The 12827-nt window shown below is 41.5% G+C and overlaps 1 protein-coding gene across 1 annotated transcript in view; it reads left to right on the forward strand.

Annotated features, from left to right (window-relative positions):
- The window catches only part of Hprt1 (hypoxanthine phosphoribosyltransferase 1), a 36385-nt gene extending 31969 nt beyond the window's left edge, over window positions 1-4416 (forward strand). The window contains exons 7-9 of the mRNA XM_057759437.1: window positions 2637-2683; window positions 2854-2930; window positions 3788-4416. Of these exons, the coding sequence (XP_057615420.1) occupies window positions 2637-2683; window positions 2854-2930; window positions 3788-3835 (172 nt within the window). The 3' untranslated portion in view covers window positions 3836-4416. The remainder of the gene's footprint in view (window positions 1-2636; window positions 2684-2853; window positions 2931-3787) is intronic.
- The last annotated feature ends 8411 nt before the right edge of the window (window positions 4417-12827 follow it).

A 12827-nucleotide genomic window follows, 5' to 3' on the forward strand; every position in this document is an offset into this window, starting at 1 on the left:
GGGGTGGGCCCTGAACATCTGGATCTCCTGGAGTCGAGTGATGGATAAGGCATCCTGTTTTGTGTCATTGAAATTTTACAATGCCTACTTCTTTTTCTGAAGCAGTACCACATCTTCCTTGCTATATACCTGGATGTTTGACTTTTGCTTTTATAGTTCTTTCTGTTTTTATCCTTAGTTATAATTTGATCCTATAGCACTTGTTATCTCCACTTTACAGACGAGAATGTTGAAGCATTGGGAATTGCCCACAGACACAAAGCTAATAAGCTGTAGGGAGATGATTTGAATACAGGGAACCTGCTCAGTTGATGCTTCTGTTATTTTAAGTTAGATTTTGTTGTTGCTAAAAGTAACATCATTTTTATTTTGTTGCTGTTACATTTTGCTTTGTTTTTACTTTTACAATTTCATTTTGATTTAAAAAATCTTGGACTAATCTGTGGTTTTTGTGTAGAAGAAAGTTCATGTCTTTTTTCTTTTTTCCCCTGATTGATTGTTTCTTAAAATTTTTTAATTACACTTACTTATTGTGGCAGAGATGTGGGCATGTGGCACATGTACTTGTGTAGGTCAGAGAACAGCCTGGGGGAGTTGATTCTCTCTACCTTGTTAGTCCTGGGTGGTGGTGGGATACAGTTGGCAGACTTAGCAACAATAGTCTTATCCACTGAGCCATCTCTGGTGACCAAGTAGCTGGCTTTTACAAAGTCTTTTTAAAGGATCAAATTATCTGAGTAAAGTCTTTGAGTCTCTATAATTCTAATAAAGCCTATTAAGGAGTTTATGTTCATGAACTTTTCTGATAGATGGTGGAAATGAACCTCAGTGAGTTTTTGTTTTGCTGGAGGTGAGATGTGCTCAGAGAATACTTAGAATTTGAGACACGCAGCCTGAGCTTTCATGCCTGTCTCGTACTACCCTACTCAAATTTGTACATAGAATGTTCATAACATCATTTGTGATAGCCCAGAATTAGAAGCAACAAAACTTAGGTAATTTTTTTGGATAATGTAGTTGTCTTTGTTTTTTCCCAAAATAAAAATTAGAAAGTTGTTATGTGATATGAATATAAGATAGTATGGCCACTCTAGAAAAGTTTCTTTAAAAACTGTACACGTGCTGGCTGGTAGTGGCGCACGCCTTTAATCCCAGCACTCGGGAGGCAGAGGCAGGTGGATCTCAGTGAGTTCAAGGCCAGCCTAGGCTATAAGAGCTGGCTCCAGGATGGTCTCCAAAGCTACAGTACAGAGAAACCCTGTTTTGAAAAACCAAAAAAAAAAAGGAAGAAGAAAAAGGAAAGGAAAGGAAAGGAAAGAAAGGAAGGAAGGAAGGAAGGAAGGAAGGAAGGAAGGAAGGAAGAAAGAAAGAAAGAAAGAAAGAAAGAAAGAAAGAAAGAAAGAAAGAAAGAAAAAACCTGCACACATAACTACTAGAAGGCCTTACAGTTTGTGCTGAGTGCTTATCCCTGAGAAGGGAAGATACATGTTGATAGCCAGGTATGGTGGTTCACCCCTGTGATCCCAGCATTTGGAAAGTGGAGGCAGGAGAATCACATTGAATTTGAGACACGCAGCCTGAGCTTTCATGCCTGTCTCGTACTACCCTACTCAAATTTGTACATAGAATGTTCATAACATCATTTGTGATAGCCCAGAATTAGAAGCAACAAAACTTTAATAAAACTGTAGTACACCTATACCATCAAATCAGCAGTAAAGAGGAACTATTGAGAGACAACAGTCCAGATGACTCTTACTGGAGCTATACACTTTAAGCAGTACATAAAGCAGGCGTTTTGCTCTGTTTAAACTGCTTGCTTACCTGCCCCTGTTTCGACATACCTAAAATCCCCTATTTTTCAAGGGTATTATAATAAGACACCCCCCAGAAGCAAAGAAATAAAACTGTATGATTCTACTTATGTAACCTACTTTGAAATGGCAGAGTCATACAGATGAGAACAGATTTGGGGTTGCCAGGGGTTAAGGGAATATAGGAGGGAGTTTTGCATGATTCAAAGTATCTTGATTATGGTGGTGATTAGATAAATTCACGTGTGATTAAAATTGCCTGAACTACACAGAAAGAGATGAATTTATATAAAATTGGTGAAATCTGCACGCAGTCACTTAGTTCATCAGTGTCTGTGTCTTGGTTTGATAATCAAGTCTCTGGGTTCAGTCTCCACTGGGGGGGATAAAAGGTTTTTTAAACGCATTTGTTTCGCAGCCTAAAGTTCCCGTTTCTGAGCCAGTTATTAAAAGTCTTGATGAAAGAGCATTTCTTACCCATGCCCTTTAAAGTTTAGGGGTTATATTTCAAGGATTCTGGATCTGGATCCCTTATCTTTTCATCTTTGCTTATTGGCACCCCCGCCCATTCATCCTCCTCAGTAGCTGTGTTTCAACAGACAAGTGAGTGTTAGTATTCTGCTCTTAGAAACATCTTGCCAGTTTCCAGGTAGAGATCAGTCAGGTCCTTGTCTTTCGTGTGAACTCTCCATTTCTGTCTTCCTATGAGTATGCAAAGCTAACCATATTCTAAATGTAGGCGGTACTACTTAAGAACACTGTTTTCTTTTGTAATGCTCTGTTGTCTTTCCATATCTCACATGTAATATTTGTAATTAACAGCTTGCTGGTGAAAAGGACCTCTCGAAGTGTTGGGTATAGGCCAGACTGTAAGTAGATGCTCTTTGGTCAGTCATTTTTCCATCTTATAACTGAAAAATTGACTGTGAAATGTCTCAGAGTTACTTTAGAGAACATGTGTAAAGAAGGCATGTTTTCAAGTATTAGATTTTAAAGTGCTATTTTCCGTATCTAAATAGTAAACTGTGATTCTTTACAGTTGTTGGATTTGAAATTCCTGACAAGTTTGTTGTTGGATATGCCCTTGACTATAATGAGTACTTCAGGGATTTGAATGTAAGTAATGCTTCTTTTTTTTACTCACTCTCATTTTTCAAAAACCCACATAAAAATTTAGGAAAGGGAAGAATTGTTTACTCCCAGCATCTTGTAATTTGACCAGACTGCTGGTTCCCATTAGTCACAGCTGTAGTCAAGTGCAGACGTCCTTAGAACAGAAATGTGGCCAGGTTAGGGTGACACTTCTTGCTGGCTGAAATAGCTGAACAGCTTTAATATACACTAACTGTCTCACTGTTACACGATAAAGATGGTCATAAGTGAGAAATAACAATTCTATTTAAATCTTGTAATTGACTCTACTTTAGATACCTGCTTCCCACTCTGGAGGTAAGAGTCCCTTAGGTGAGTTTATGAACATGGTCCAGGAATAGTTAAGACTACATGGTTAGCATTATCTAAAATGCGGGTTTTATTTAATCTTTTTAAAATTACTTACCCTGAACCCTATTTTGGGGGGAGGGGTTCTTTGAGACAGGGTTTCTCTGTATGGCTCTTACTGTCCTGGAACTCCCTCTGTAGATCAGACTGGCCTCAAACTCACAGAGATCCACCTGCCTCTGCCTCTTCAGTGCTGGGATTAAAGGCATGCGCCACCACCTGGCTACACTGGCCCCATTTTGATATGCCTTCAATGCTCAGCTTTATATGTTTTTCAAAGTTATATAGTAAGAAAGAAAAAAATCACACTAATGGAACATATTTCTGCTTTGTTTTCAAAATGTGTTTTCTTCAAGTTACTGTTCCAAATTACCTTGTTTGGTAGGAACCCAGACAATGTAGTAGTATTCTCTAATGCTGTTCTTGCCTCTCCAGAATACATTTTTCTAATATGAATTTCTTTTATTTTATAGCATGTTTGTGTCATTAGTGAAACTGGAAAAGCCAAATACAAAGCCTAAGACAAGAGTTCAAGTCGAAATCTGCAAAACATAGGAATCCCATTGATGTTGCCAGTCAAATTAGCAAGCATTCTAGTTCTGCGGCTATCTGCTTAGGAAAACTTTTTGCATGAACCTTATAAGAATTTTATGTTTTTTTTTATTTTTAGAAATGTCAGTTGCTGCATTCTTGAAGTTTTATTTGCACTATGAACCTATAGGCCAACTATTGGTTCTCTTTGGTAGATTGTCACTTACCTTGTGAACAAAATAAATCTCTTAAATTACCACTATTAAATGGGACTGAGATTGTATGTGTAAGAAGCATTTAAAGAGAAGATATATTAGTTTTTTAATTGGTATTTTAGTTTTTATATATTCAGGAAAGAAAGATGTGATTGAATATTGTTAACTATACCACCATGTGTTTAGAACAGTCTGAAGCACTCAGTTTCATGTCAGTAACCATCTAAGAAGTTTTGCTCAGTGGAATAAACGTATGTTTCAGAAGTGTTGACTGTATTTTCACTTGGATTAGTTTAGTGAATCGTTGTCAACAGTTTCTTTTAGATGCAAATAAATAAATAAATTCTAAAAAATTACCGCTTTTTGAGTTCTTTAATGTAAAAGTTCTTAAACTAAGGTCTGTCTCTTATAGAACTCTACGTGCCTATCATTTCCCTATAAGTTAACTTGATACAGTTTTCCATTGGTTACCTTTTCCTTAAGTTTTAGTAGCTAATGTAACTGTAATCCTCACTGAATATTGCAAGTAATGGTTATCTGGTAGAATGGTTTGGTAGATTTAGGGAAGCTCCTACCTACTTGAGATGGTAAATTACAGACATTCAGTACTATTTACTACACTTTCCTCTGCTAAAAGAATACGGCTGTTGGATTTCTGAGAGGTTGTTCAGACTGCAATTTGACCTACAAGTTTGTTTTCAGACATGTCCTGTTACCTTCTTTGTGTAGATAAAGCTTTATTAACCAAAGAACAATAACAATAAAACATTGTTTTGATTTTTGGGAGTAAAAGAAATATCTTAAGCCCCAAGTGCTATTTGCTTTTCTGCTGTAGTGAGATATGAAGTAGGGAGCTTTAAATACCAAGTAAGAACTTGCTGCCATCAAACTGGTGGGATGGATCAGCAGGTAAAAGGCTTGCAGGACCACCTGCATGGTGGAAAGAGAGGACGCCTGCAGGTTGTCCTCCCACCATCACAAGTGTGGCTGCATGCACCTACTAAGCTGATAAAACAAATGTAACTAAGTAAAAAAAAATGCCACAGTCCTAGAACTTCCTAGTTTATTAAAAACATTTCATTTCTGTTTTCTCATTCGTTCTTCATAGCCTGGTGTTGCCATTTGCAGTTGCAGTGTCAAGAATAACTGCTGAGCCCTTTCCTCCCTCAGGTGTCACCCCTTGTGGCTACTCCACACCCACCCTCCTCAGCTGAGCCTTCTTACTCTCCTTTATGTTGCACTATCACCTCTGTTGGTTGAGCCATGCGAGATGACCGTTTTTGTAGGTAAAACAACACATCCATATTGGCAGTTTGAAGTGATGCAAGTGAATAACATGCCCCATAATTTACATTTGTGTTCATATTTTACTGTTTGTCCAACCCCCTGCTAGAATTAAGTTCCATAGGAGGCAAACCACTTTTAGACGAGAACTCCCAGAGATCCATCTATCTCTGCTTCCCTAGTGCTTGAGTTAAGGGGGTGTGCCACCATGCTCAGCTCACAAAACAGTTTGATCTAGCTTTTTGTCTGTACTGAGGAGGGCTCTCTTAACCCATACTGGCTTCAAACTCACCACACTTCTGCCTCTGCCTCCCAAGAATGTGGATTACAGCCGAGCTGCCATCTGTGTCATTCACTGGTGTGTATTAGGTGACTTTATCAGTGCCTAGAGAATAGAAGGAGCTCACATGGTTGTTGAGCGAGTAGGTAGCCAAGATCTCTGGCCCTATGCTGGGCTAGATTGTTTAGTCCTTAATAGTGACTTGGCTTCAAATTACTTACCTTTAGAACCTGATAGTGGGGGTTGGTGCTGTATTTTCTCTCTTTGTACATTTTTGAGAGGGTTATACTCATGCCATAGAAGGTATGTGGAGGCCAGAGGACAACTTCTGGGAATAGGTTATCTTCCACTGTGTGGATGTCAGGACTCGAACTCAGATCATCAGGCTTGGCAGCAAGTACCTGCTGAGCTATTTTGCTGGACTTATCTGAAGGATTAATTAGCTACAGTGGAGGTGAGACAGAACAGTGACTGGACACATAGCAAATGCTTCAGCAGCATTAATTGTTACTGGAAAGCAAAGAATGTAAAGAAGTTTTGTTAAACCGTGACAGCCCAGATTTAAAGCAGACCTGCCTGAACCTGCTGCATTTCATCATGAAGTAGTTTCAGTTTTTGGTATAATGTTTTAGCTCATTGCCCAACTCATCCAGAGCTGTAGCTAACATCTGGGAAAGAAATGCCTCTTTGCATTTGCTAAACCTAATTTTGAGGGTATGTAATTCTAGTAATTTTGTTGAGTCAGAGGTTTCTTGTGGCCTAGGTTGGCTTTGAACTGAACTCTGTTGCTGAGGGCGACCTTGCACTTTTGATCCTCTTGCCTTCACCGCTCAAGTTCTGGAATTATACCCTATTTATGTAGTGCTACGAGTTGAACCCAGGGCACTGCGTGTTAGACAGTCTACTTCCTGACCTACATCACCACCCCCGTTATGTCATTTTTTAAAAACCAACTTTCTTCAGATCAAATATAGACAGTTTGTAAGGCAGGAAAGGGGAGTTACTGAGAGGAACAGCAGCCATTTTTAGGGGAACAGTTTAAGATATAGGAAAAGTAAAATTTGAAAGATCACAGTACTTTTCCATGTTTGTTTAGTATAGGAGCAAATGATCACAACTGTCCTATCCCAATTCTCTGGGGCTGCACTTTCACTGCAGTCCTGTAAAATTATGCTGATGAAGAAAGCAAAATTTCACTCAAGTTGTGGAGGGACATAGGGAAGCATGTATCCATTTTAGGAGTTATAATGGAGTTTTTTTGAGGGTCACAGAAGCCTGGGCCCTAGCAACCCCAACAAGTTAGGCTCAGCCACCCAGCCCCAATATGCATTAAAAAGACAAGTCTTTGTGAGAAGCAGAAAAGGAGATTTATTTAATGTTGAAAAGGGTAAATAAAAGTGTCCAGTGATTCCAAGATAATCCTTCCAGAGTACCAGCATGAGTTTTAGCTTGCAACAGAGCAATCTGAGGAAAGAAAGTAAGAGAGGCGTAGTTAAGCCGTCCTGATAAAGGCATGATCACGTTGATAGTTGTCTCAGTTTTGGTTTTGCAAGATGAGCCCAAGCCCTTATCCCTGTCATCTTTCTTCTCTTGCAGGAGTTACCTTTGTTCCTACAAGTATCTCTCAGCTGCAGAGGTATGCCCTCATGGATAATTGCTCCCACCTGTCCTCCAAGATTCTGTCCCATGATTCCTAGGTAACGCGAGGAAAGGTTAAGGCTGACTTAACGCTGCCCTTTCAGCTGAAGTATACAAGAGACAGAAAGTGAAGGCAGAGATGCCAGGCTTTTATACAGTTTTTGGTTATCTTGGTTGGGTCCAAGTGAGGAGTCAGTGTGTTTTAACAGAAACATCGAATCACTTGTTTCAGGAATATTGCTAACCAAGAATGGTTTGTTATATAAAAGCTTTTGCAGTCCTCCGTGACAGATGGCTAGAATCACATCTCTATGTATTGGTAGGTCACTGTTTTAATTCTCTATGCAGAAGATTCATAGATGTTAACGGAACTACCATTGTGTTACCTTGTAAGGTTAGTCAGTTGTGTCCTTCCCTGAATTTGAGGTTCTACAGTCTTCTCTGTCCCATGTGTTGGAGAACACAAGCTAAATTCATTCTAGTTGGAAAGAGAAACAGTAAATGAGACTTTTTATTTCATTTGTATTATTTTGTTTTATTTTTGCAATAGGTGTCTCGTAGGCCAGACTGATATTACAGGCATGTACCTACTGCCACATGAGGCTGGGAGAGTTGGGTCATAGTGGCTCACGCCTTTCATCCCAGCCCTTGGGATGCAGAGACAGGTGGATCTCTGTGAGTTTGAAGCCAGCCTGGTTTACGGAGCGAGAGCGAGTTCCAGGACAGCTAGGGCTACACGAAAAAACCCTGTCTCAACAAAACAAAACAAAATAACAACAAAAAATATTAGACCGGACCTTTTCCTAGCCAAGTCTGTTGTAATATTTGCGGCAGAGCTGCATCCCCGGCATCCGGCCGCCCGCATGGCTTATGCCCCAAAATAATTACACGGAAACTGTATTCTTTTGAACACTGCCTGGCCCATTAGTTCCAGCCTCTTATTGGCTAGCTCTTACATATTGATCTAACCCATTTCTAATATTCTGTGTAGCACCATGAGCTGGCTTACCAGGAAAGATCTTAACCTGCATCTGTCTGGAGTGGGAGAATCATGGCGACTCACTGACTCGGCTTCTTTCTTCCAGCATTCTGTTCTGTTTACTCCACCCACCTAAGGGCTGGCCTATCAAATGGGCCTAGGCAGTTTCTTTATTAATTAACCAATGAAAGCAACAGATTAATACAAGACCCACCTCCATCACCAAGTCCTCTACCACTGAGCTATACTCAGCCCTAAGACAGCCTGTGGTGGACATGAGAGGCAGGCCCTCTTCATTAGGGTGATTAGGAAAGGTGATGGTTGAGCTGAAAACGGAAAATTTAGGGGAAAGAAAGCAGAAGAAAATGAGATGGTGACAAACCATGGGGAGTTGCTTGGGGGGAAGAGTGGTAGGAACTAAGGCCAGAAAAGAAGGCCAGAGCTGGGCCATGAATGACCTTGAAAGCTATGGCAAGAAGTATGAAGTTTCTGCATTCCACAATGGGAAGGCCCTTGAGGGTTTTAATGCCAGCAATGAGAAGACTTCGTTTGCATTTTAAGAGCACATGGGCTTCAGGGAAAATAGTGGCAGCGGCAGCTAGCTACTGTTTGCTATGGTCAGATGCTACGCAAGTGCTTTCTACACATTATTTTCATGTGCAGCACATTTCACAGAGGAAGACCATCTCGGGTGCTCTGTGGAAGTTGGAACTCTTCCACCAACCTGGAATGGAACCCAGGCTGATAGGCTTGGTGGCAAGTGTCTTTGCCTGCTGAGCCACCTCACCAGCTCTAGTTTTGTTTAGTTTTACTATTTTTAAAATTTTTTCAATTTATTTTACTTTTGGGAGGAAGATGATCTTTTCAAAATACAAATCAGATCACATCACTTTCTTAGCACCTCAGAAAACCAACTTCCCCGAGGCCTACAAAGCCATGTACAGACTAGCCCCGCTCACGTCTCTAGTTCATCCCCATCGTACCCTTAGGACTCCTTTGCTTCCACCATACCACCATTCTACCAGTCCTTGAGCCTGCCTCCTCCTTGCCTCGGGATCCCTGTAACTCCTGCCCCTTCTCTCTAACACTCTTCCCTGCCACACGGCAGGGTCACCTTGGTGAACCCTGTCCCCTCTTTAACTACCTCGATATCCCTTTTCATCAATGACATTAGTAATTTTCCTCATTGTTCTCAGCATTGTTGGGGCCAAGCAGTTCTTATATAGTTAACACCAACAGGGGGCAGCTTGGACTCTGGCATAGATTTGGCTGAGAAAGAAACAGTATAGATAGTTTTTTAGACCATGGAAGCCAACATGGGGTCTGCTCCCTACACCCCTGCTCCCACAGCGGGTCGCTCTGTCATGGGGTCTGCTCTCTACACCCCTGCTCCCACAGTGGGTCGCTCTGTCATGGGCTCTGCTCCCTACACCCCTGCTTCCACAGTGGGGTTTTTCTGTCATGGTGTCTGCTCCCTACATCCCTGCTCCCACAGTGGGTTTTTCTGTCATGGTGTCTGCTCCCTACACCCCTGCTCCCACAGTGGGTTTTTCTGTCATGGAATCTGCTCCCTACACCCCTGCTCCCACAGTGGGTTGCTCTGTCATGGGTCAGTTCCAGACCCCAGCCTAATGATTTTATGGCCTGCAGATGTGCCCTTATTGGCGTGGTGAGGTCAAAAGTCCCATGCCTTTCCAGAACCTGGGAGGCAGCTTCCAAAACTAAGTTCAGGGAAGGATCTGAGGGTGTTTCTTCAAGACGGGGCAGGCTGCATTGACTTTCTCAGTAAGTCTGTCATGGTACACCTCTTGTATACTTTAAATCATCTTTAGATTACCAGCAATACATAGTACAACATGAAAGCTGGAGAAATAGCTGTTACCCTGTATTGTTGAGGGAATGAGACACAAAACACAGTTCAATGTGGAGATGATTTTGTTTTTCAAAAATTTATCATTTGAGTCTGGTTGAACCCAAATATGCGGAACCCGCATGTACAGAGGGAAAACACTTGAGGGGGTTGAGGGATAAGAAACCTTAATTGTTGGTTATGAAGAATAGCTAACATTTTTAACATGATTATGTGTATGTTAGGCAACAGAAGTGCTCTAAGCACTTTCGAAATCTTCTGATAAGAAAGTCGGGTTTGCTTTTTTGTATCGTCCCAACCTTAGAGATAAAGAAATGCGGGTCCAGAGAGGGTTGCACGATTTTCCCAGGTCACGTAGCTCGTAAGTAGCAGATAAGGAACTTAAACAGAGGCAATTTTATTCCAGAATCTTCCTGAGTAATTCACTGCCACTTAAGGCAGCTTTTCTGTAGAAAGAAATACACTAACAACGAAGCAAATGCATGAAGCTGATTGCAGGGTTCAGGGAATAATCAGAAATGACTTGACCATCTTACATGGCATTTGGAGGCCCCAGCTGAACTTACAGCATGCCTCTTGACTTCCTGGGGCACTAGGCAGCAGTTTTAAAGGCCTGCAGACCTTCTTGCCAATGTACTCTTCAGATTTTTTTCTTCTGGCCTATTTTACGATCTTGTGGGCAGCTTCAGACAAAATAACTTCTAGCATGAAGTATTATGGGTGCTCTTTGCCATTTGTAAATATGAATTTTATAGACACTCCCAGCCACTTGAAAGAGTAATGTGTTTTAAATGGTTTTTAATGATTATTTGTAACCTCAAGTGTTACTGATAAACTGTCAAATTAAATTTCAAGTTTTTGCTTCATACCATATGAGTGCAGTTTGTAACAGGCTTCCTCATTCTAATTCATGGCCAAAGTGACTTTCAAACTTGATAGTTGTTCAGCAAAACTTCCATTCCTGACTTTTTTCCCCTCCCCATTCAAAGGTTCAGTTGTACCACACATGGCTTCCTCTACCTAGAAAGTTTACTTTGTATCGGTACGTGGTGTGCTTAATGTTTGCAGGTATATGCATGTGTGTGCATGTGGAGGCCAGAAGTTGTCATTGGGAGATTTATCCAAGCCTTCACTTTATTTACTGAATCTGGAGCTTGCTGGTTAGGCTAGTCTAGCTATCCAGCCTGCACTTGGAACACATTTCACCTTCAGGATGAGTGATGGAATTGCATTTGGGCCACCATGCTACCAGATTTCCTTCCTTCCTTCCTTCCTTCCTTCCTTCCTTCCTTCCTTCCTTCCTTCCTTCCTTCCTTCCTTCCTTCCTCCCTCCCTCCCTCCTTCCCTCCCTTCCTTCTTTTTTCCTCCTTCCCTCCCTCCTTCCCTCTCTCCTTCTTTCTTTCTTCCTCCTTCCCTCTCTCCCTCCTACCCTCCTTCCCTCTCTCCTTTCTTCCCTTCTCTTCCCTCCTTCCCTTTCCTTCTCTTCTATTTTACATCCCTCCCTTCCTCCCGGCTGTCCATCCCCTTCCTTCTTTCCTCTCTTTCTTTCATTTGCTGGTGATGGAGCCCAGGTCCTCACGCTTGCTAAATTCACCTTATTACGGGATCACACCTCTAATTACATATTTTTCTCCTCACATTTTCTGGGTCTTTCTAAACCTTCGAAAGTCACCTTTCTGCAAGCATTCATATATGTATTGAAAGCTCATGTGGCTACTCAGGTGGTCTTTGGTTGGTACTTGGGAATAAATATTCTCTTCAATTGCTCCCTGCCTCCATTTCTTAACTGTGGAGTTGCTAATCCTTCACAGAAAGCACTTGTCTAAGGCCACATAAGCAAAGGAGCCACCAAATTCAGTAGATAATAATTTTAGGGCTTCCTGTGTCTTGAACTTGGTACTAGTTGTCTTGGGGCTTGAAAAGAGCATACTCTCCCTGTCCTTGAGAGACTTAAGGTCAAGTATCCACAGTGACATACACCTTTGATCCCAGCAGTCTAGAGGCAGAGGCAGGTATCTTTGATTTTGAGGCTAGTTTGGTCTATATAGTGAGGTCCAGACTAGTCAGAGCTACAAAGTAAGAGCCAGTCTCAAAGAAGAAGGATGCTATTCAAAGGAAGACACAGCTAGAGTTGGGGGGAATTAAGCCGTCAGGAAGAAGCTACATTAAGAAGGAGCCTTGGAGAAAGATCTGGCCAGGAAGACAGGAGGGAAACAGAGGGCAAGCTTTTGCTATAGGATCTCCCTTAGCAAAATGTTAGGTTACAAAAAAAAAAAAAAAAAAAAAAAAAAAACAAAAACCCAGGGTGGTATGAGAAAATGTTGATTTCCCTAATTTTGGAGGTGTCATTATAGAGAGTGAAAAGGAATAAAAAAGGAAGCTCCAGATGACAGGTGGGTCAGGTCATCGTAACAACCTCCAGAGCAGTCAGACCGCCCAACTCCAAGCTGCTTTCAGAACAGGAGCTAATCGGCTACCTGAGGGCAAAGTCCAGAGATGTTTGATCCACTGCTCCACTGTGATGCCAAGTACCCACATGGTTTCCGTTGTCCCTGCTGCTCAGAGGCTGTCCCTGGCCTGAGAGTGTAGCTCAGTAGCGTGTGCTAGTTCAAGGTCCTAAGAAAGAGGAGACAAAGGAACAGAAGGGAGAGAAAGGGGAAAGAAAAGTGGGAAGGAGGGAGAAGGGAAAAGCAAAAAAGAACATCAGTAGTCGTCT

The sequence above is a fragment of the Chionomys nivalis genome, chromosome X (assembly GCF_950005125.1).
Source record: "Chionomys nivalis chromosome X, mChiNiv1.1, whole genome shotgun sequence".
In the NCBI taxonomy this organism is placed as follows: Eukaryota; Metazoa; Chordata; class Mammalia; order Rodentia; family Cricetidae; genus Chionomys; species Chionomys nivalis.